General features: G+C 41.5%; 1 protein-coding gene across 1 annotated transcript in view; it reads left to right on the forward strand.

Moving 5' to 3' along the window:
• Nucleotides 1-25,268, forward strand: part of LOC149459091 (serine/threonine-protein kinase H1-like) — a 102,160-nt gene that overhangs the window by 45,879 nt on the left and 31,013 nt on the right. Inside the window, exon 2 of the mRNA XM_089681669.1 lies at nucleotides 891-1,906. Within this exon, the coding sequence (XP_089537795.1) occupies nucleotides 971-1,906 (936 nt within the window). The 5' untranslated portion in view covers nucleotides 891-970. The remainder of the gene's footprint in view (nucleotides 1-890; nucleotides 1,907-25,268) is intronic.

A 25,268-nucleotide genomic window follows, 5' to 3' on the forward strand; every position in this document is an offset into this window, starting at 1 on the left:
GGAGCATTTTAGTAGCGTTTAGGAGCATTTAGCGCTTTTTCAGCTGGAACAACGCTCCAAAAAACTCTACAAAAACATTTTTTTTTTCTCCTTCTAGACGCTGAAGCTCAAAAAAGGCTAATAGCCTAAAGTAGTGTGCATGGTTTAAGGAAGGCCTAAAGATGAAGGGATCCCAAATTGGATAAGGGGTGTTTTCTCAATGGGTTGAACTAGATGGACTTTTTTTTTTCCAAACAGATTTACTATGTAACTGTGTATGAAAGGTTTACCCTAAAGTGAACAGGATTTATAAAGTGCATTTGTGGATGCCCAGAAGACGCCATTCTGGACCATTTCCCTCCCTGTATTTATATCCATCACACTGCAGCCACCCCATTATGTGCGTGCACACACACAGTGTCCGAAATGGTGCCCAATGCTCTCTAGATGGACAGTCACTGCTTCTACCCAAAATGAGAGCAAATGGGGGAGGAGAAACATGGCCTTCCCACAACTACTGTCCAAAGTAGATGTAGGCAGAAGTGGTCCCAAAGAGGCATTGCATACACTTTATTTTTTATGTGACTTTTTATGAAGCCGATCTCAAACTACCTACAAAAATGTGCTCCCACTTGCAAGCAAGGTGACAACGTTGAAGAAAAATATAATCTTAGCAGTGATGGGAAAGGGTGGACCAAATCAATAATAGTATTTGTGATGTGAAATGGCATTATGTTGTTGTACCCAGCTTAGGAGTTTGCATTTTTGATGACTTTTACTGTATAAGACTTTAATTTTTGTAGTTTCTGTATATGAATTTTACATCTAAAAAGTCTCGTTATGATTTGTTTGGTGAGGAGGAATTATCGAAATTTTAATTATAATTATATTTTTATTATATTTTTTCCAAGGTCCACTTGGCGTTGGTACTAATACATCAGTTCGCTGATTTATGAAAACACAATGCCACATGGAAGACTGAAGGTTTCCCATGATGGGCTGTGGGACAAGCAAAGTGCTTCCTGAGCATCCAAAGAACATTCAGCTGGACTTGGTAAAAAAAGTGGAACCCTACCTAATGTCAAAAAATGACCAATATAAGCATTTTATTACAGACTATGGCAGAACAGAGACCAAAGGAGGTTCTCCAACAACACCATATCCTTGTGGCTACCAGAATGGACACACAGAAACTGCTGATCCTCGACGACATAAAGTAGCTAAATACAGAGCAAAGTTTGACCAAAGAGTCACTGCAAAATATGATATTAAAGCTCTTATTGGTAGAGGAAGTTTTAGCCGTGTTGTCAGGGTAGAACATAAGGCCTCCAAACAACCATATGCAATTAAAATGATTGAAACCAAATACAGAGAAGGCAGGGAGGTGTGTGAGTCGGAACTTAATGTGCTGAGACGAGTGCGTCATACAAATATTATCCAGCTAATTGAGGTCTTTGAAACACAGGAGAGGGTATATATGGTAATGGAATTGGCTACAGGGGGAGAACTTTTTGACCGCATAATAGCCAAGGGCTCCTTCACAGAACGTGATGCCACTCATGTGCTACAAATGGTTTTGGAAGGGGTTAAGTATTTGCATACTCTTGGGATCACACATAGAGACTTAAAACCTGAAAACCTCCTATATTATCATCCAGGAACAGATTCTAAAATTATGATTACAGACTTTGGTCTTGCAAGTGCACGAAAAAAAGGAGATGACTGTTTAATGAAGACAACCTGTGGAACACCAGAATATATTGCACCTGAAATTCTGGTAAGGAAACCTTATACCAATTCTGTGGACATGTGGGCACTTGGAGTTATATCTTATATTCTACTCAGTGGAACTATGCCTTTTGAAGATGATAACCGAACGCGTTTGTACCGACAAATTTTAAAGGGAAAATACAGCTACTCTGGAGAGGTAAGTGTTTCACAAGCATTGCGAGGCTCTAGTTACAAATGTCTTTTTTTTCTCCCCATCATTTTACAGCACTTTGGAGATCCACTTACTACTGGAAACAGCTTCAAGAACACTTTAAAGGAAACATTTAATGTGAGAAGTACAGTCTGCCATTGCTGACCTTTCTAAGAATACCTATTGCTTGGCTGACTTAGGCTTCAGTGCTTTATGATCTACTGACTAGGAACAAACATTTAAATTAGCAAGTCTGTGTGAAGTCAGAGCTTCTGGAATGCATATTTGTCAATGCCTTACAAAGTGAAGCAGCCAACTAGCAATTGCAGTACCTCATCAGTACTACCTCTACCTCAGTCTCTTATTTTCTACATACCACCATATTTCTTGTCTATTTTTTTATTTTCTGTTTTTCTCTTTGTAACTAAATAGAATTGCCTTCAGCGGTGAATAGTGTATTTCACTAATCTCTATCTTTTTTGATATGGATCAAGCTGTAGCTCTCACTTAGTCAAGCTTTGAGGAAATAGAGACCTCTTTCAGTAAAAACTTCTGAAATCAGTGGCAGAAGGCACCTGTATTTACCACAATTTCATCAAATGCCTAGTAATGAGTACAGGAACAGAAGCTGACTTTCTTCCCTAAAAAAGGGATAAATATTTTAACAGTAGTTTAATGTCGCAGGGGAGACTTACTTAAAAGCCATCTAAACATAACACAAGATTGGTACTGGATGGCTTATGGACAGCTCCAGACTGCATAGAAGGATGAACGTTTGTGTGCTTTTTGATCTCTTGGGAGTGTGGTGTCTGCTGACATCTTGGGGATCCACTCCTTTTCCTGGGGTTAATTTTATTCTTTGTTTTTACCACATAGGTAAGTAGTAATTGACCGGCACAGTGGCTTAGTGGTTAGCACGTCTGCCGTACAATAAATGGGTAATGGGTTAGATTCCCGACCATGGCTCCTCCTGCATGGAGTTTGCATGTTCTCCCTGTGCTTGCGTGGGTTTCCTCCGGGTGCTCCGGTTTCCTCCCACACTCCAAAGACATGCTGGTAGGTTAATTGGCTCCTGTCAAAATTGTCCTAGTTTCATCCCTGGCCATGCGGAATCTCCTGCATGCTAGGGGTTGGGGAAAGACCTGGCAACCTACCCTGTAAAAATAATTGCTAAGAGAATTCATGGAAAAAGTCGCTTACGAATGACGGTCCATGCAATTGCCAAGGGTCGGATACGACTGAATGGATGGATAGATAGATAGCTAGAAGTAGTAATTAACTGCAGTTTGCTGTCTGTTTCACAAGAATGTGACCTTTCTGGTTGCACTTAGTTGTTTTCAAGGCTAGTATATTCAGAATTCTGTATACACTGCCTTTGTTCAAAATTACAGTATGCTTTGTTCTCTTCCACTTCTAACTGTCAATATGTCTGAAGAAGGAATTAGTGTTTTGAAAGCCTGTACTTTTATATTTTTTAGTTAGTAATCAAGGGTGCATGCACATGTTCTGGGTCTTCTAATGAACATTCTGGGTGTCCTGTGCAGTATTTATTGCCCTCATTCCAAGAATGACACATTCTTTCTTGTACAGTAAAGGACACCGTCATAGACTTAAAACACAGGTTTATAAACTGCTACCTTCAGGTTATTGGACACTGACAAACAGAGCTGTAAGGACCCCAATATAACCCCTCCTGTTTCCAGCAGTCCTTAGTTTTTTGTTAGTGTCAGGTAATGGATGTCTCCTCCTATACTGAGAGAGATTGTTTGTTTCTTATTGCTAGTTGTTTTTCCTGAATTAATTCCTTCTTCGAGTACTTTGCTGTTTTCCATCCGCAACCGCTAATGGCACAAGTTCTGTATCTGTACCTTAGGCATACCACTGGGGCTTTACCCGAACTGTGGTGGATGAAGCTGTTTGGCCAGCCCATAGTGTTGCACTAAGCACTGGGCCACAGGCTTTTTTAACCACATGCCGCCCAGCCACTGTAGAAATAAGTTGGCAGGGCGACACGGCTGGGCAAAACCACGTTTTAAAACATGTGTTTTCAAAGCAGGTAGGGGGCGCGCGCGCGCGAGGCCGCCCTACTTGTCCCGCCGATCACGGCCGCGGAGGTCAGTCGCCGGGTCACAGCCGGTTGTTACCGGCTATGTCCCGGCGATTAGCGGTAATCACTGACAGAGAGCACAGCTGCAGTAGCTGTGCTTTCTGTCAGTTCCCTGACAGCTCCTGACACGCTGATTGGGACAGAAGAGTTTATCTGTCCTGATCAGTATGTCTATGTGCAGTACACACCCCCTAGTAAAACACTCCCCTCACACAGTTAACCCTTTCAGTGAATAATAAAGTTAACCCCTTCCTCCCCAGTGCCATTAGTACAGTATCAGTGTTTTTTTTTTTTGCACTGATCACTGTATTGGTGTCACTGGGGATGTCAGTGACCCCAAGTCAGTTCCCCCCCAGTGTCAGAATGTCCGCCGTAGTCCCGCAGTCCCGCCATAAGTCGCTGATCGCCACCATAAGACGCTGATCGCCGCCATTATTAGTATAAAAAAAAATTAAAAATCCCAGTATCTTTCCCGCCATTTGTAAACACTATAACTTTCACGTAAACCAATTAATTTACACGTATTGGGGTTTTTTTTTTTTAGCAAAGACATGTCGCAGAATACATTTTGGCAGAAATTTATGACTAAATTTGATTTTTAAATTTTTTTTTACTGGACATGTTTTATAGCAAAAAGTCCAAAATATAGTTTTTTTTCCTCAAAATAGTCAGCATTTTTTTTATAGCGCAAAAAATAAAAAACGCACAGGCGATAAAATACCACCGAAAGAAAGCTCAATTTGTGGGAAAAAAAGGAGGTAAATTTCATTTATGTACCGTATTGCATGACCGCGCAATTGTCCGTTAAACTAGCGCAGCGCTGTATAGCAAAAAAATGGCGTAAATTGCAGTATCTATACAATAGTTTGTAGATGCTATAACTGGGATTTTTTTTACCAAAAACATGTAGCAGAATACATTTTGGCCTAAATTTATAACTAACTTTGAGTTTACTATATATTTTTTATAGCTGAAAGTAAAAAATATCGTTTTTCTTCAAAATTGTTTATCTTTTTTTTGTTTATAGCGTGAAAAATAAGTGCACAGGTGATCAAATACCACCAAAAGGAAGCTCTATTTGTGTGAAAAAAAGGGCGTAAATTTCGTTTGGGTGCAGCATTGCATGACCGTGCAATTATCAGTTGAATTAGTGCAGCGCCAAGTAGCAAAAAGAGGCCTGGTCATTAAGGGGGGTAAATGCTCAGGAGGGTAAGTGGTTAAAGGTCCAGGGGAGTAGCTATTGGCATCAGTGTGACCAAGTCCCTGAAGACTCCCTTGGGGGTATGCCTATCATGAGGGCAAAGTCAGGATGGGGCTTGCTCCTAAAATCCTGGTACTTGTTGATGTCTGATCTGCCGCTGTAAATCTGCGCTTTTAGCTAATTCCTGGAGGCGATGTGCTGTGCTTTAACCCCCAATTGCTGGAGTTCTGGTTTGGAAGCGATTTCTGTTTGATGTTGGCACCATAATTTAAGGTGATTTCCCTGCAGTTTCCTGGCAGCTGCTACTACTACTGTGGTGGTGTGTTTCTCAACCTTTTTCCAGTTAAGGCATCCTTTGAAATTATGCAATATCTTAAGGCACCCTATTCTAAAATGTACAAAGCTAATAGTTTTACATATTGCAGCAGTGTCCACAAATGTAAGACACCCAACATTAGAGGTGATTTATTCCTACAAAGCAAATACACTTTTGCACACTAACTAGTATTCCTTCTTCCTTATGTTTTCTCCCCCAAGCAGCTAACATGACTCCAGTACTGACAGAGTGAGGGGTCAAAGAAGGATGCTGTGCAGGTGCTTGACATCTTCCTTATCAACCGATGATGTCAGCAGTTGTTAGGATGCTGCCAGCTGGATGCACAGTGCCCAGGGTTGTTTTTTTGCACAATGAAAATCTGTGGTTTTTTGTAACTAAAAACAGGCTTGGTTTACTTGCAGTCTTGTACACAATTTGGGGTAATATTAAAGTATTTTGTCAAGGCATCAATGAAGAACCCAGAAGCACTCCAGGGTGCCACAAAGCGGCTGTGTTAGTCTTCTGAGCTATTAATACAGATGCATGCCTTTTTTTTTCTCTCACTATGGCGCAAAATGAGTTACCTTTCTCTACCTTTTTTCTCAGTTGGCTGCTAAGATTGGGGGGACCTGCTGCAAGGCATGGTCTTCATTGTCCACAGCTCCCTGGGTCTCCTTTGCCACCGTCTCCACTAACTCATGAGTACCACTCTGGGAATACTGTAGCCCTGCACATGGTTTGACATGGGGCAGGGAGCTCACCAGCTCATTTTTAGCTAATGGAGAGAAGGATTGTTAATTTCTCCCTCGAGGGCCCTGTTCTTCTCAATCCTGACCTCGTTTGTTGTGGTTACACAGGACCATTGACCCCTACTATCCTGCAGTGGGACTGTGAGTAACTTCAGTAGGTAAAGTCTCATTAGTATACTATCTTTACAGTAGCCTATGGTGCCTTGAAAGGACATTTCCCCTCCTTGTTACACAATGAGTATGTGAGTAACCTTATTGTAATTTCCCACGTGCACACTGTCTGCACATTGGCCAGTGGTGTCTTAAAGCAAAACTCTGGGCAAAAACTTCTTTACACGTCCTCGTTGCTGATTTCCTACCTCCACTGAGTATGTCATCCATTTTTTGGTTCACTTAGTTGCTCTGGAATAGCCTATTCATTTTTAAATCAAACTGTTAATTCTCTTTGGTTTCTTGTTTGTAAGACCAGTGGCTGCTATGCCTCCTATTCCCCCAGCCACTGGTCTTGGCACATCGCTTCTGTAGTTCTTTCTCCAGGAAGCAGTGATGTAATTCAGCCCCACTTGCAGTGGTGGGCAGACCGAGCCTGTACATTCAACATGTAAAGGCCTAGTGTACCAGCCCATATTCATTACAATTCCCTGTGGTTGGTGGAAACTGTAGTTTCCTTTTACCGCAGAGGAAGAGGTGAGGATATGATGTAATCCCGGTTGTTACACCTCCTTCTTGGCAGAGCAGATGTTGTTATCATTTAAATTACAGAGATGAGGTCATGAAAATTAAATTAGACCTTTCTCCTAAATAGTAAGGGTTTTCAAAATTTTATTAAAGTGTTACTAAACCCACAACAGTAAAATCAGTCTGTATATGCAGTAAAGCATGCTTGTTTTATTCACTGTGAAACCTAAAGGGTTAATCCTCTGCATTGTGTAAAAAGGCTGTTTGATCCTGACTTTTCTGATCCCCCCCTTCTTCCAGTGTCCCCCTCTTATTTCCTGATAAGACATACAGTGTGGAGTCACTCTGCACATGCTCAGTTTTGTGTGTATTACTAGAGAGTGCATGTAATCAGCACAGGGCTAATCAGCACTGTCCAGACAGAGGTCAGGGGTTCTACATCCTCTTAGAGCAAAATTAAAACTTCTCCTGCAAGCTTTCACCAGTACTCTGCTGGACACTGATAGAAGTCACAAGACTTCTCTAACTGCTGATGAGAAAAGGTATTTAGCAGTTTATATTTACTAAAATAATTGCACTTCCATGTTCCGTGTACTGTGGGAGACCAGATGTAGTGAATTCAGGGTCCTGAGTTTAGTAACACTTTAACTGCTTAGTGTTTTGTGTAGGGGGGTGCGTACTAATGGGTGATTTTTTTTTTTTATTATTATTATCCCGGAGTTTTTCTTTAAATATGACCGTTAATCCCTCCTGCTCCACAATGGGTTTGTGAGTACCCTTTTGTTGGTAATGTCTCGTGTGCATACTGTCTGTACAATGACCTAGGGCAGCAATGGGCAAACTACGGCCCGGCAGACCTTTTAATCCGGCCCGCGGAGCTAGGTTCCCGCTAGGCTGCTCTCACAGTTCGCCCTGAAGACCGGTGCAGCATGAAAATCTGTCTCCTATGAGGATCTGTCCCCCTCGACGTATCTGCGCATGTGCCGGAGATCGCCGATCGGCTGCTAATGCAGATACGTCGAGGGGGACAGATCCTCATAGGAGACAGATTTTCACGCTACACCGGAACGGCGCGGGAACACGGCGAGAGGAACGCGCGGAGCAAAGGTAAGTGAATTGACACAGGGGGGACTTGGGGACTTAATATGGGGGATGAATTAATATGGGGAATGAATTACTATAGGGGGGATGAATTACTATAGGGGGGATGAATTACTATAGGGGGGATGAATTACTATAGGGGGGATGAATTACTATGGGGGATGAATTACTATATGGGGGATGAATTACTATATGGGGGATGAATTACTATGGGGGATGAATTACTATATGGGGGATGAATTACTATATGGGGGATGAATTACTATGGGGGATGAATTACTATATGGGGGATGAATTACTATATGGGGGATGAATTACTATAGGGGATGAATTACTATATGGGGGATTAATTACTATACTTACTATGGGGGAATATTACTATACTTACTATGGATGACACATACACATCATTCATCTACTCTTGGTCCGGCCCCCGGGTCCAATATATGAACCCATTGCGGCCCTCAAGTCAAAAAGTTTGCCCACCCCTGACCTAGGGTGTCTTAACCGTGGATGGCTGTTTTTTTTGTTTTGTTTTTTCAAATAGGTTGCGCTAAAGTGTATACAATTATGTATCAAACCAATAATAATCAGTGAGAAAAACAGAAAAATAACAAAAATATAAAATGCAACAAAAATAAAGTCCAAAATATAAAGTTCAAATAATCAATGGTGTCCAAAAAATATTATCACCAAGTGAATCCGCCACCAAAATTGGTTAAATAAAACTCACCAGAGCAATATGCTGATATATGATAAACCAGCATAAAGCGCTTTTTGCTCTGGGAGCAATGATCAATAGATGACAGCAACAATAGGAATTTTGCAGGATGAGCTCCAAGGAGTAATAATCTGCAGAACTAAAGATCCACTTCAAAGATACCGAATATCCTCAGTAGGAGATGCTCAGACCGCCACTCAGAAGAGAAAAGGACAAACTCATGGTGCAGTATATAGTAAAAGCATTGTTTCTTTAATAAAAAAAACTCACTTACAAACATGCTGTCCAAACTGACACCAGTATAGACAGCATGTGTTCAAATAAATCAAACAAGCCCAGCTAAGTTTGCACATGCACCGTGCAAGCGGACCAGGAGCGTGCTGACATCACATCCAAAGGCTCCACCCTACACGTTTTGTTATCGACGTCCTCACGGAGCGGAACTCTGGTGAGTTTTATCTAACCGATTTTGGTAGCATATTCACTTGGTGATAATATTTTTTGGACACCATTGATTATTTGAACTTTATATTTTGGACTTTATTTTTGTTGCATTTTATATTTTTTATTTTTCTGTTTTTCTCACTGATTATTATTGGTTTGATACATAATTGTATACACTTTAGCGCAACCTGTTTTTTATATACTTGGTACACCCTAAATCATAAATCTCTTATTGCTCAAGTAACCCCTGGCAACCTCTGGAGGAACCCTAGGGTTCAGCGGAAGCCTAGCTGAGAAACCCTGGCTTAAATGATCAAATGGCATATGGATTCCCATCTGTCAGCTCTCATATGGTGGGTCATCAGGCTCCCCTTCTTTCAATATTGGCTCACAAAAAAACTCAAAGTAAAAAACGAATATCCATAAAGTATGCTCTAAATGTAGTATTTATTGAGAACCATGGTTCATAAAATTAATGTAAACACACTCACATTGTCTGGTGCCTGTATCCCAGCACCAGTCTGTACAGCCGATATAGAGTCAACATGTCTCTCTAAAATTAGCTGGCGTGCGGTCCAAGCCTCGAGCCAGACGTGACGTCATGTGGTACCCGGAAGCGACTGGATCATGTTTCTACGTACAGTTTACCTATGCAGCTCTCCTGCGCTTATCTCCGGCGGTCTGTGCTGTGCTCCCCGCACTCTTCTCCCCCCACTCTTCCCACTGCACTCTTCTGCTGTCCCTCCTGTGGGCTCTCTCTGTGCCTCCTCTATGCTCTGACTTCTGGTGGAGGCGCAGAGAAAGCCCACAGGAGGGACAGCAGAAGAGTGCAGGTTTTTACAAACCTCATAAACCCATATCTTATTGACAATAAAAAATATATTAATTGTTTAAACTAAGGAAATGGTGAGGGGGGGGAAAATCCTATTTTGAAATGTATGGCAGTAATACGTCTGTACAAATTATTAGTAATACCTCATCTGGAATATGCAGTTCAGTTTTGGGCACCAATTCACAAAAAGAACATTGAGGAACTGGAGAAAGTACAGACAAGGGCAACCAAACTGATAAAAAGGCATGGAGGAGCTCAGCTATGAGGAAAGATTAGAGAAACTGAATGTATTCTCTCGAGAAGAGATTAAGGGGGTTATGATCAACATTAGTGGTTCATATAGTGAACTCGGTGTAAAGCTATTCACCCTGAGTTCATCACAGAGGACAAGGGGGCACTCTTTACGTCTGGAGGAAAAGAAATGTAATCTCCAAACATGGAAAGGTTTCTTCACAGTGAGAGCTGTGAAAATGTGGAATATACTCTTTCAAGAGTTGGTTCTGGCCAGCTCAGTGGATTGCTTTAAAAAAGGCCTGGATTCTTTCCTAGATACACAGAATATAACTGGATACTGACATTTATAGGTTAAGTTGATCCAGGGAATATCCGATTGCCTCTTGGGAGATCAGGAAGGAATTCTTTCCCCTGCAGGAGCAAATTGGATCATGCTTTGCTGGGCTTCTTTGGATCAACTGTGGGTAGAGGATTATAACTTTTTTTTTTTTTTTTTTTTTTTAAATGGTTGAACTGGATGGACTTTTGTCTCTTTTTCAGCCAGACTAATTATGTAATGTCTCAAAATGTTGGGACAGGGAAACCTGCCTGATATAGGAATCTAACTGCTAAGCAGCCCTTGGTCTGTTAGATCATATTTTTCGTTTCAAGATGCACAAAATATTTTCAAATGGTGAAAGGTCTGGACTGTAGGCAGACCAGTTGAGCACCCCCGACTCTTCTACTACGAACCCATGCTGTTGTCATAGATGCAGTATGCCAGTTTAGCATTGTCCTGCTGAAATATGCAGTGTCCTCCCTGAAAAAGATGTCTTCTGGATGGGAGCATATGCTGCTCTAATACCTGGATATATCTTTCAGCATTGTTGGTGCCTTTCCAGTGTGCAAGCTGCCCATTCCAGATGTACTAATTTACCCCATGCCATCAGAGATGCAGACTTTTGAACTAAGCACAGATAACAAGCTGGAAGGTCTCTCTCCTCTTTAGTGTGGAGGACGTGGCACCCATGGTTGCCCAGAAGAATGTCAAACTGTGATTCATCTGACCACAGAATAGTTTTCCACTTTGTAACAGACCATTTTAAAAGAACTTTGGCCCAGAGAGGTCGGCGACATTTCAAGACATGTTCAGATATGGCTTCTTCTTTGCATGATAGAGCTTTACATTACATTTTTGGATGGCATGGAGAACTGATTTTTGGAAGTAAACCTGAGTCTATGCAATGATGTCTATCACAGAATTATGCCTGTTTATTTATTTATTAAAGATGGTACACACATCAGTACAAGCATCAATACAAATTATGAAACAATAACAAAACACAAAAAACAAATGGTATAGTACAGGCACAAACTTATCATACTAAATTAGAATATAAAGAATCACCCCCTCATAAGGCACCCTACCACCATCTAGATGTTTCAAAATGAACAGGTAGTATAACCAAGATTCCAAGAGAATAAACCTGAACACTTTGCTCATGGCGAAATAGACAAGATGGTATAGGCAAAGAACTAAGATTGCTGCAGATAGGCGCAAACTGCGCATATGCTCTTATCCCATAGGGTTTTCATGACAAGAAAACGTCATGCACACTCGTCCATCCACCAAAACTGGGCCTGGGAGGCACCCCACCGAGAGCAGTGAAATGCCTCCTCCGACCCAAGTCTCAGTCCGGACATACATTTGTTGAAAAGAATTATTGCAAAACACCCTCGTCCACACATAGGAGCTGAGGTATTTGGTCTCCAGTAAGCATAATACTACAATAAATTCACCATATGAAGAAAAAGAAAAAAAACAAATGGTGTAATAACGGGTGCAAAGGGAAGATGGCGCCAGATGGTTTTCCTGTTGTAATCATCAAGCTTACCAAACAGAACAAGAAGATTAGAGAAAAAGAACAATTCAGAGTGCAGGAGTAAAGGAAAACAGACAAAGAAGAAAGAGGAGCACGAGAGAAGGGAAGCTGAAAAGAAAATAAGTGGGTGGATAGGGGGCAATAGGTGTAGAGGGAGGGGTGGAAGGGTATCTGAAACCCTCCACACCCCCCGCAGAGGAAGTAAGACCAACAAAGCATTAGGGGTATCTGTCAACTCCAGGTAAGTAACATAATGTGTCAAGGAATTGTTGCCATTCTCCAGGAGACTAAGATCTCTGGGAGGTAAAGAATACGATGCTCGTAATCACACAAAAAGCTTTTAGTAATCGTCGGCAGGCCCACGTCTTATAATAAGATGAGTATCTATCATGAGCCGTGGCGATCAACTCCTCCATCTCAGCCGTCTTGTCAATCCTCAAAAACTACTCTTTCAGAGATGGCACTGTGGTTTGTTTCCAGTAATGTGGAGTGCACATCCTGGCCGCCGATACCATATGCATGGCAAGCGACTTGTGATATCTCCGACCCAAGGAGAGTGAGCAGTGGAGCAGGTATTGAAGAGGGGTAAAATCCAACTGATAGGAGGTGACCTGAACAATTATATCATGCACTCTTTGCCAGTATAATCGCAACACAAGGCATTCCCACCAAGTATGGAGCATCAAGCCCGATGCTTGCCAGCATCTCCAACAGAGATCTGGGTTTGCAGAATATATCTTATGCAGAAGGTGAGGAGTTCTGTACCAATGCGTAAAAATTTTGAAATTATGCTCCTGATCCCAACACAAAAATGTATGATCTGTAAATAGGACCACCACTGAAAGGGTGGTGGAGAGTCTTTGTGAGCTAAGTCCACCCGTGATCAAAATTTGTCTTTCTGAAAAAAGTCTCCAACTCTGATATAGGAGGTGGCAAGGCATGTCTTACGAAAGGAGGGCTGCAGGCCCGGAGGGCAGGCTGGGTTGTCTATGACAGGAGTCATCAGGTTCGGTATGGAAGACACCCTTTGAGCCCTACAGACCCATTGGAGTGTTGCTCCAATGAATGGATGAATCGCCAGTTGCTTTTCAGTAGCTGATGCAGGTAGCCAAGGTATCGACAATAGCAATCCAGCTGCTACCTCCTGTTTCAGGCCAACCCAATCCTTCATCTGTGCATGTATGTGCCAGTCCACCATTCTGGTGAGCAGACAGGCTGTATGGTAGGACCCAAGGTCAGGCACTCCCAATCCTCCCCTGCTTTTTGGTTGGCATAACTGTGACAAACTCATCCTGGGGGTGTTGCCTTTCCAAATAAAACTAGAAAACAGGCGCTGTATCATGCGGAAAAAGATACGGGGGAGAGAGATTGGAATGGCCTGCATAAGATATAGACAGCGTGGCAATATGGTCATTTTGATCGCTGCCGCTCTACCAAACCAAGATAGATGGAGGTTAGTCATCTAGCTAAATCATCTTCTATTTTGCAAAGCACAGACTGGAAATTGAGAGAGTACAAATCCGATTGAGGTGATGACAAAAAAATCCCTAAATAGGTGATTCCCTTGGGCTGCCATTCAAATGCGAGCCAATTTCTATACCAGCTATATCTGGGTCTGCTCTAATCCATCTCAGGAAGGGTTCTAATGTCATCACAAAAATAATGGAAGACAAGGGGCAACCCTGTCTCGTTCTATTCGCAGTCAAAAAGGCATTGGACAATAACCCATTGACTTTCACAGAGGCCGATGGGTTGGAGTATAAGAAGCCAATAAAGGTCTGCATTTGAGACTGTAACCCTGCATCTGATAACACTGCCACCATATAGTCCCAAGATACTCTATCAAATGCTTTTCTGCATCCATGGAGAGAAAGAACCCAGGGGAGTTAGAGGAGGTCAGCAAATGATGTATGTCCAAAGCCTTAATCGTATTGTCACAACCTTCTCTGCCTGGGATGAAACCCACCTGATCCAAAGACACCCACGACTTAGAGTGAAGCAATAAATGATTAGCAAGAACTTTTGCAAACAATTTTACACTCATATCCACTCAAAGAGCCTGATACTCTTCCCGTGACCTGACACACTGACCCTGTATATCAAGATCTCGAAAGTCTTAGTCACTAGTACATGCAACCTGCAAAGTATGAAATATACAATATACCTTCAGAGGTCCCAAGGGATCAATTTGGGCAGCTCCAGGTATCTACCTGGTAATATAAGGAATGACACATCAATCCTTAACAGGGCAATAGTCATATCTCTGCTTGACACCCGAGTGTCCCCTAACCACAACAATCACCCCAGAAACTGATCAAAATGAGGAGGGGACAGGGGGAAAAAGGTGGGGGGGGGGAGAGGGAGCTGGGGGGGGATGGAGAGGAGGGCAGTAAAAGGGGGGGAGGGATGGCGAGGAGGAAGGGAAAGGGGGGGTGGGGGAAGGTAAAACAAGGTAAATATCCAGCATATCATAGCTTCCAATATATAATTTCCCCCCCACACCCCAGATGGAGGACCGTCATATGATGGGCCCGGGAAGTCCTCCAATTATCCGCTCAAGGACTACAAGTAACCATAGAGTCCAAAAGCTGTAGGTCTTGGAATCTTCTTGATGCATGTAAGCTGTAATGATGGGAGATTGAGCTAAATGTTAGCAAGTTCATGAGTGATCTTCTCTTAAGTGGTTGATGACAGTAAGACAGAGATATCCATACTAAACCTGGTGCAACTCCCGAAACATCGTTCAGACGATTTTGACAGTATGGAGTCAAGGTTCCTTTGTGACAAAGGGTTCACAAACCTGACGTCTGTAGAGATTCCTTCCACAGGTCCAGTATCTGGAACACTTGGTACCATTCTGGGATCGGCACTGGAGGGATGCACAGCCGCTCAAAGAATTGGGGAAGGTCATCCGGAGTATAAATGCTATATGATCTCCCCTGAAGCGTAGCTGTAAGGCCAAATGGGAAACGCCACTTGTATGGAATACGGCACTCCCTTAAGATCTGAAGCAGTGGCCTAAGTGCCCTCCTGTGTTGTATAGTAATCAGGGAGAGGTCCTGGAATATTTTCACCTCTGCCCCGTTGAAAGTAAATTCCTCTTGCTCTCTTGCTTTCTGAGATATTTTATCCTTCAGCTGGTAATCTGCAAATCAACATATAATATCACAAGGTGGATCTCCCTCCCTGCTCTTCGGTGAAAGGGCTCTATGGGCTCGATCCAGAACGATCGGAGAATCTTGAGGTTTTTCAAGCAGGGTGTTGAATAAGGATTGTAACGCTGCAGGTAGCTGATCATATTCTACCGATTCAGAGATTACCTGAACTCTCACAAAATTCTGTACTAATGTATTCAAAACGCATTGGAAAAACTGCAAAAATGGTCTGGCCACCTGAATTTAAAAGTGGAGCACAGGGCCTGGCCGTAAAAGGCAGTGCTGTCTGAGTGTTCAAAGATCACAGGCATCTAATATCGAGTTTCAGCCTTGTCCCTTGTCCACAGAGATTTCTTCAGATTCTCTGAATCTTTGTGATATTAAGATGATATATAGTATTTGCAATTTTACAAGATACATTGAGGAATGTTATTCTGAAATTCTTTGACAATTTTTAGACTCAGCTTTTTTCATAGATTGGTGAACCGCTGCCCATCTCTACTTCTGAGACACTGACTCTCTAAGATGCCGTTTTTATACCCAATGATGTTACTGACCTATTGCAAATTAACCAAATTAGTTGCAAAATGTACTTCCAGTTCTTGCTTGTTAGTACCACTTACTTTGCTAGCTTTTAGTTGCCCTGCCCCAACTTTTTTGAGACTTGTTGCTGCCATCAATTTCACATTTACCTTATTTTTTCTTAAAACCGTACATTTTCTCAAGTTAAACATTTGATATATTTTCTATGTTCTGTTACAGTGCCTTGAAAAAATATCCCTTGAAAACGTAAATGTATTTTATTGGGATTTTATGTGATAGACCAACACAAAGTGGCACATAATTGTGGAGCTGAAGGAAAATGATAAATGGTTTTCAAAATTTTTTACGAACAACTATCTGAAAAGTGTGGCGTGCATTTGTATTCAGCCCCCTTAACTCTGATACCCCTAACTAAAATTTAGTGGAACCAATTGCCTTCAGAAGTCACCTAATTAGTAAATAGAGTCCACCTGTGTGTAATTTAATCCCAGTATAAATACAGCTGTTCTGTGAAGCTGTCAGAGATTTCTTAGAGAACATTCATGAACAAACACCATTGTGAAGGCCAAGGAACACACCAGACAGGTCAGGGATAAAGTTGTGGAGAAGTTTAAAGCAGCATTAGGTTATAAACAAAAAATATCAACCAGCCACAGCAATGGTCAATTATGGACTCAACCAGAATCGGTGGGTTTTTATACGTTATACTGTGTATCAAAAAGTGTACCAGTGACTAAAATATATCAGCAACCTCTTTAATAGTACGAAAATAAACATACAAAGTGCATTAAAACTATCTCCATGAACTTCTACTAAACCATATAAAGGGGAGTAGGTTTAGTAGAGGTTCATGGAGATAGTTTTATTGCATTTAGTATGTTTATTTTTGTACTATTAAAGAAGTTGTATCTTGGTCACTGGTACACTTTTTGATACACAGTTTAACAGGTTCCCGCCTGGCCTATAGCCAGATGGCGGCCTGCAAAACCCCTCGTCCCTCTGGGTGGACGCCATATGGCGTCCTTTCGGGCATGCGCAGTTTGCATGCCAGCAGAGCCTTGCAGCCGCGCGATCTGTCGCCGGCCGTGTACCTCGGACACAGCCGATGACAGATCTGAGTACCGGCCCTGTTGCCAGTACCATGTGACCTGCTGTGACCAATCAAAGCAGGTCACATGACAGTTGTATACAATGGATGGCTTCCTTTCATGCCATCCATTGTATACTAGTGTGTCTAGCTGTGAATGGTCACAGCGATCACATGCACAAGCTGGGCCAATCACAGCCCAGCTTGTACATGTGATTAGCTGTGGCCAAATCACAGCTAAGCACAAAAAAAAAACCCTGAATGAATCGATGTCATTCAGGTAAATGCTTGCTTATAGCAAAGTAATTCTTTGCTATAAGCAAATTGTGTAAAAAAAAAAAAACAAATACTGATCACTTCCCCATAGTACTTTGGTTATACTCTTTGGTCATAGTGAAATATGAAAAAAAAATCTTTAAAAAAAGAAAACAAAATGTAATAAAAAATTAAAACTAATAAAAAAAAATTTTATTTTTTTTTTTTAATTATTTTTTTTTCATACTGTCACCAGTCAGTGTCCCTGATCACCGCCATGCCAGTTATATGATGACGCTGTACTGCACTGGTGACCGTATGTAAAAAAAATAGTGAAAATAATTTTTTACATTTTTTCATTTTCCGAAAAATTATGACAAAAAAATTACAATTTCAAAAAACTCGCAATGCCTGTTATGAAATACGTCGGACTGTCTACTTTGCAAAAAGTGGTCATTTGGGGGATATCTGTACTGTTCTGACATTCTTGGACCTCAAGAAATTAGATTGGCTGTCAGTACTTCAGGATTGATCAATATTCAGATATATACCATAGTTTGTGAACTCTATAACTTTCCTACAAACTAAATAATACATCCTAATTTGGGTTATTTTCACCAAAGACATGTAGTAGAATACATCTTGGCCTAAATTTATGAAGAAAAATTATTTATTTGCAAACTTTTACAACAGAAACAAAGAAAAACTTTTTTTTTTTTCTAAATTTTCTTTTTTTTTTGTTAATTTAGCAAAAAATAGAAACCCCAGTGTTGATTAAATACCACCAAAAGAAAGCTCTAGTTGTGTGAAGAAAATGATAAAATTTTAGTTTGGGTACAATGTTGTTTGACCGCGCAATTGTCATTCAAAGTGTGAGAGCGCTGAAACCTGAAAAATGGCCTGGGCAGGAAGGGAGTAAAAGTGCCCTGTGTGGAAGCGGTTAATATATAAAAACCCACTGATTCTGGTTGAGTCCATACTATCATTGCTGTGGCTGGTTTAAATTTATATTTGATTAGGGACTCCCAGGTCCTTATCATTATTATTGGACCCTGAGGCTGTTTTTTCTTTGTTTGCGCTTATAAAAATCCCAAGCTTTGAACATCTCTTGGAGCACTGTTCAATCCATCATCCGAAAATGGAAAGAGTATGGTACAACTGCAAACCTACCAACACATGGCCGTCCACCTAAACTGACAGACCGGGCAAGGAGAACATTAATCAGAGAAGCAACCAAGAGGCCTATGGTAACTCAGGAAGAGCTGCAGATATCCACAGCTCAGGTGGGAGAATCTGTCCACAGGACAACTATTAGTTGTGCATTCCACAAATCTGGCATTTATGGAAGAGTGACAAGAAGAAAGCCATTGTTGAAAGAGAGCCTTAAGAAGTTGCAGTTTGTGACAAGCTATGTGGGGGACAGAGCAAACATGTGGAAGAAGGTGTTCTGGTCAGATGAGACCAAAATTGAACCTTTTGGTCTAAAAGCAAAACACTATGTGTGGTGGAAAACTAACACTGCACATCACCCTAAACACACCATCCCCACCGTGAAACATGGTAGTGCAGCATCATTTTGTGAGGATGCTTTTCACATACAGTTGCAAGAAAAAGTATGTGTATCCCTTGGGATTACGTGGAGTTTTGCATGAATTGGGCATAAAATGTGCTCTGAACATAATCTAAGTCAAAACAATAGAAGAACACAGTCTGCTGAACATAATACTACACAAACATTAGATGTTGCCATGGTTTAATTGCACATAACATGTAAACATTCACAGTGCAGGGAGGAAAAAGTATGTGAACCTTTGGACTTAATAACTGGTTATTTAGTTTCCTGTAGTTGCAGATCAGACCTGCACAACGATCTGGAGTAATTTTGGACCACTCCTCTTCACAAAACTGTTTGTGTAGCAATATTCTTGGGATGTCTGGTGTGAATCGCTCTCTTAAGATCATGCCACAGCATTTCAATCGGGTTGAGGTCAGGACTTTGACTGGGCCACTCCAGAAGGTGTATTCTGTGCTGTTGCAGCCATTGTTTTGTTGAATTACTTGTATGCTTTGGGTCATTGTCCTGTTGCATCACCCATCCTCTGCGGAGCTTCAGTTGGTGGACAGATGGTCGTACGTTTTCCTGCAAAATGTCTTGATAAACTCTGGAATTCATTTTCCCATCAATGACAACAATCCGTCCAGGCCCTGAGGCAGCAAAGCAGCCCCAAACCATGATGCTCCCTGGCCATGTTTTACAGTGGGGATGATGTTTTGATGTTGGTGTGCTGTGCCTTTTTTTCTCCACAAATAGTGTTGTGTGTGTTCTTCTCAAACAACTCAATCTTGGTTTTATCTGTCCACAGTATATTTTGCCAGTAGTGCTGTGGAACATCCAGGTACTCTTTTGCAAACTTCAAATGTGCTGCAATATTCTTTTTGGACAGCAATGGCTTCCTCCGTGGTGTCCTCCCATGTACTCCATTCTTGTTTAATGTTTTCCTTATTGTAGATGTGTCAACAAAAATGTTAGCATGTGCCAGAGATTTCTGTAGGTCTTTAGCTGACACTCTGGGATTCTTCTTTACCTCATGCAGCATTCTGCGCTGTGCTCTTGCAGTCATTTTTACAGGACGACCAGGCCTAGGGAGAGTAGCAACAGTGCTAAACTTTCTCCATTTGTAGACAGTCTGTCTTACCGTGGACACATAGACATCAAGGCTTTTGGAGATACTTTTGTAACCCTTTCCAGCTTCATGCTGGAACAATTCTTGATCGTAGGTCTTCTGAGAGCTCTTTTCTGCGAGGCAAGGTTCACATCAGACAGTGCTTCTTGAAACCAGTAAACCCAAAACAGGTGTGTGTTTTTTAAGGGCAGGACAGCTGTCAGCAACACATCCAATATCATCACACTGATTGGAGTCAAGGTTGGCTCACTCCTGGCTCCAATTAGCTCTGGGAGAAGTCATTAAGCTAGGGCCTCACATACTTTTTCCTCCCTGCACTGTGAATCTTTACATGTTATGTGTAATTAAACCATAGCAACATCTAATGTTTGTGTAGTATTATGTTCAGCAGACTGTGTTCTTCTATTGTTGTGACTTAGATGACGTTCAGAGCACATTTTATGCCCAATTCATGCAAAACTCCACGTAATCCCAAGGGGTTCACATACTTTTTCTTGCAACTGTATTTGTAAAAAATTTTGAAAACCATTTATTACTTTCCTTCCACTTCACAATTATGTGTCACTTTGTGTTGGTCTATCACATAAAATCCCAATAAAATACATTTCGTTTTTGGTTTGTAACATGACAAAATGTGTAAAATTTCAAGAAGCATGAATACTTTTTCTAGGCACTGTATGAACACATTTTGGGTTTATGAGATTTGTAAATCATTTAATTTTGTTTTTATGTATATTTTACACAGTAACCCACCTTTTTTTGTAATTGGGATTGTGTTTGTGTATAAACTCCTTTCATTGGGTCCTCCTGGCTCCTCAAGGACTGTGCTGGGTCATTTATATCAGAAAGCGTTTTTGGCCTCTGTTGATAAAAGGAATGCTTACTTACACCTCTTCTAATTTCCCCACTTCACTGATGCTATTTATCATCTGCTGTGGGCTTACAACACTGTTGGTCAGTTGCTTTACCCTTAGCCCAGCCACTGCACCACAGGTTTTCACTATGGTGTTGGTCCTGTCTCACTCTTAGGGTGTCTACATTGTGAGCTATTTAGATGATCTTCTCTTAAAGGACCAGTTCAGGTGGACCCCATTGACCAACAGACAGATGTGCTACAGATGGTACAGACTATCAAGACCTTCAGATAGATCCCCATTTCTCCAGATTATCTAAGATCATCCTACTAGGGGTGCACGGAAATTTCAGTGGCTGAAACGTTTCGGCTGAAAACACCCCTATTGGCTGATATGAAAATAAGCACCAATACATGTGGCAAAAATAATCCCGGCCCCTCGGCACTGCCACCCCTCGCTTCTGCTGCCACCGGCCTCTGCTCGGTAGTTCTCAGCCTTACCTGAGAAACCACCGAACGATTCCGGCACTGGACATAGAGATAAGTGAAGGAAGGATAGCCTCCACTCATCTCTATGCCCTTAGAGGACCGGAGTGATGTCACTTCCAGTTCCGGCGCCTTGTAAACAAGGCCATTTTTTTTTTAACCACTTCAATACCAAGCACTTTTACCCCCTTCCTGCCCAGGCCAATTTTCAGCTTTCAGTGTTGTCGCTCTTTGAATGACAATTGTGCGGTCATGCAACATTGTACCCATAAAAAAGTTGTATCATTTTTTTCACACAAATAGAGCTTTTTTTTATGGTATTTAATCACCACTGAGTTTTGTTTTATTTTTTGCTAAACAAAAAAAACTGAAAATTTTGAAAAAAAAAACGCATTTTCTTTGTTTCCGTTATAAAATATTGCAAATAAATAACATTTCTTCATAAATTTAGATCAAAATGTATCTGCTACATTTTGTTGGTGAAAATACTCCAAATTAGTGTATATTTTTTAGCTTATAGAGTCCACAAACCATGGTATATACAGTATCTCACAGAAGTGACTACACCCCTCACATTTTTGTAAATATTTTATTATATCTTTTAATGTGACAACACTGAAGAAATTACACTTTTGCTACAATGTTAGTGAGTGTACAGCTTGTATAACAGTGTAAATTTACCTCAAAATAACTCAACACACAGCCATTAATGTCTAAACCACTGGCAACAAAAGTGAGTACACCCCAAAAATGTCCAAATTGGACCCAAAGTGTCAATATTTTGTGTGGACACCGTTATTTTCCAGCATTGCCTTAATCCTCTTGGGCATGGAGTTCTTCCATGGAGTCCTCTTCCACTCCTCCATGACGACATCACGGAGCTAGTGTATGTTCTAGACCTTGTGCTCCTCCACCTTCTGTTTGAGGATGCCCCACAGATGCTGAATAGGGTTTAGGTCTGGAGACGTGCTTGGCTAGTCCATCACCTTTACCCTCAGCAAGGCAGTGGTCATCTTGGAGGTGTATTTGGGGTTGTTATCATGTTGGAATACTGCCCTGCGGCCCAGTCTCCAAAGGGAGGGGATCATTCTCTGCTTTAGTATGTCACAGTACATGTTGGCATTCATGGTTCCCTCAATAAACTGTAGCTCCCCAGTGCCGGAAGCACTCATGCAGCCCCAGACCATGACACTCCCACCACCATGCTTGACTGTAGGCAAGACACACTTGTCTTTGTACTCCTCACCTAGTTGCCGCCACACACTCTTGACACCATCTGAACCAAATAAGTTTATCTTGGTCTCATCAGACCACAGGACATGGTTCCAGTAATCCATGTCCTTAGTCTGTTTGTCTTCAGCAAACTGTTTGCAGGCTTTCTTGTCCATCATGTTTAGAAGAGGCCGTCCTTCTGGGACTACAGCCATGCAGACTGATTTGATGCAATGTGCGGCATATGGTCTGAGGGCTGACACCCCACCCCCACCCTTTCAACCTCTGCAGCAATGCTGGCAGCCCTCATACGTGTATTTTCCAAAGACAACCTCTGGATATGATGCTGTGCATGTGCAGCTTGTTTGGTCAACCATGGCGAGGCCTGGTCTGAGTGGAACCTGTCCTGTTAAACCCCTGTATGGTCTTGAGCATCGTGCTGCAGCTCAGTTTGAGGGTCTTGGCAATCTTCTTATAGCGTAGGCCATCAACAATTCTTTTTTTTTCAGATCCTTAGAGAGTTCTTTGCCATGAGGTGCCATGTTGAACTTCCAGTGTGCAGTATGACAGAGTGAGAGCGATAACACCAAATTTAACACACCTGCTCCCCATTCACACCTGAGACCTTGTAACACGAACGAGTCACATGACATCGGGGAGGGAAAATGGCTAATTGGGCCCAATTTGGACATTTTATTACTTAGGGTTGTACTCACTTTTGTTGCCAGCGGTTTAGACATTAATGGCTGTGTGTTGAGTTATTTTGAGGGGACAGCAAATTTACACTGTTATACGAGCTGTACACTCACTACTTTGCGAGATACTGCATATCTGACAATCGATCAATCCTGATATACTGATGGACCATCTCACTTCTTGAAGCCTGAAAATGCCAGGATAGTACATATACCACCCAAATTACCCATTTTTGGAAAATAGACAGTCCAAGGTATTTAGTAAGAGGCATGGTGAGTATTTTTTGGAGGTTGTCATTTTTTGTTACAATTTTTTGGAAAATGTAGAAATTTAAAAAAAAAATCATTTTTTTTTAACATATTGTCACCAGTCCAGTACAGCATTAGTATATAACTGGTGTGGCAGTGATCAGGAACACTGAACACTGACTGGTGACAGTATTTTCCTTTTTTTCCTATTTTGTTTTTCAATACACTGTGACCAAAGCAATACAATGTTACCATAGTAAAATTAAACTATTCTGTGCAAGTGATCAGGATATTTTTTTTTCTTTTACACATTATGATTGCTAATACCAATGTATATCATTGATATTTGCAATCATTGTTACTGAATGAAATTGATTCATTCAGTCTTTTGTTGTGATTGGGAAAAGCTCATCACATGATACAGATGGGCTGTGATTGGCCCTGTCTGTACCATGTAACTGCTTTGACCAATCACAGCTAACAACACAATTGTATACAATGAATGGCATGACATGAAGCCATCCATTGTATACAATTTGACATGTGATCTGCTCTGATTGGTCACACGTAGTATTGGTGAACGCATACGTAGGCCATGCCCACATATGTAAACAGTGTTCAAACCACACGTGAGGTATCTCCATGATCCTCAGAGCAAGAACAATATTTCTAGCACTAGACCTCCTCTGTAACTTTACACTGGTAACCTGTAGAAATTTTTAAAGCATCACTCATTGAGATTTTTAAGTACCGTAGTTTGACACCATTCCACAAGCGTTTGCAATTTTAAAGCATGACATGTTGGGTATCTGTTCACTCGGCGTAACATCATCTTTCCTATTTTACAAAAAAGTGGGGGATATATTGTGGTTTTTTTTTATCTTTAAAATGTATTTTTTTTTTAAAATATAAATTAACTTTGAAATACTGTCCATTTCAGTTTGTTTTCGGCTAAGTGCATCCTGAATTTTCGGTTTTGGCACCAGAATTTTCATTTCAGCACACCACTCCCCAGACTGTTGCTTCTCAGCATTCTGGCTGCTTGGGACAAATGGACTCTGATCCATCCTAGACATCTGATCTGCTGTGCCAAACTTTACTGGCCTTGATAATTGACAGTTATCATGTCTATTGGAGTTCTGAATGATATTTTGGTGCAAGGAACTTGCCAAAGGATACACACCTTCCCGTTCACATCTTGGTGCAATGTATTGTTATCTGTGTCATGCTGGTCCTCCTTACTGCAGGATCTTCCAACCAGAATCTTTTTGCATAATGCCAGAACAGTGGCCTACCTCAGCCAGCATAGAGGCACCAATAGTTGAGCCGCTTAAAGAGCAATGTTCCTGATCAGATTTGGACAGTACTGCATGTTTTGGGCCTGTTCTCCCCCATCTCAAAAAAAATTGTCAGACAGACTTCCTCAGTTGACACTGACTGGACTCAGGAGAATGGTCTCTCTTCCCCAAGGTGTTCCAAGTGCCTTGCCTCTAGTGAAGGACACAGATGTAGATCTTTTGAAATTGAAGCTGAACCTGGAAAGGCAAAAATGTTAGAAGGCTACACATCCGAAACCACCTGTGTTGTAGATCGGGGTGTCAAACTCAATTTCATCACGGGCCGCATCAGGTTTTAGTAACAACTTAAGACTTAAGCTGTGAAAGGCAGATGCAGAACAGCAGAGCCCACTCCTGCAGATGATGAGGGCAGCTTTCTGACATGTTTCGTGCTAAGGCACATTCTTTGAAAACGTGCCTTAGCACGAAACATGTCAGAAAGCTGCCCTCAGTGACTTTTCTACCACGTGGACTTCATTTTTGGCCATCAGGCCACTTGCACTTTTACATGTGAGTTACATTCTTGTTAATACTTTGCACCTATTAAAACAGTGTTGCACTAAGATA

This window comes from Staurois parvus, unplaced genomic scaffold, assembly GCF_062004578.1.
Source record: "Staurois parvus isolate SC_StPar_1 unplaced genomic scaffold, SC_StPar_1.0 ptg000275l, whole genome shotgun sequence".
In the NCBI taxonomy this organism is placed as follows: Eukaryota; Metazoa; Chordata; class Amphibia; order Anura; family Ranidae; genus Staurois; species Staurois parvus.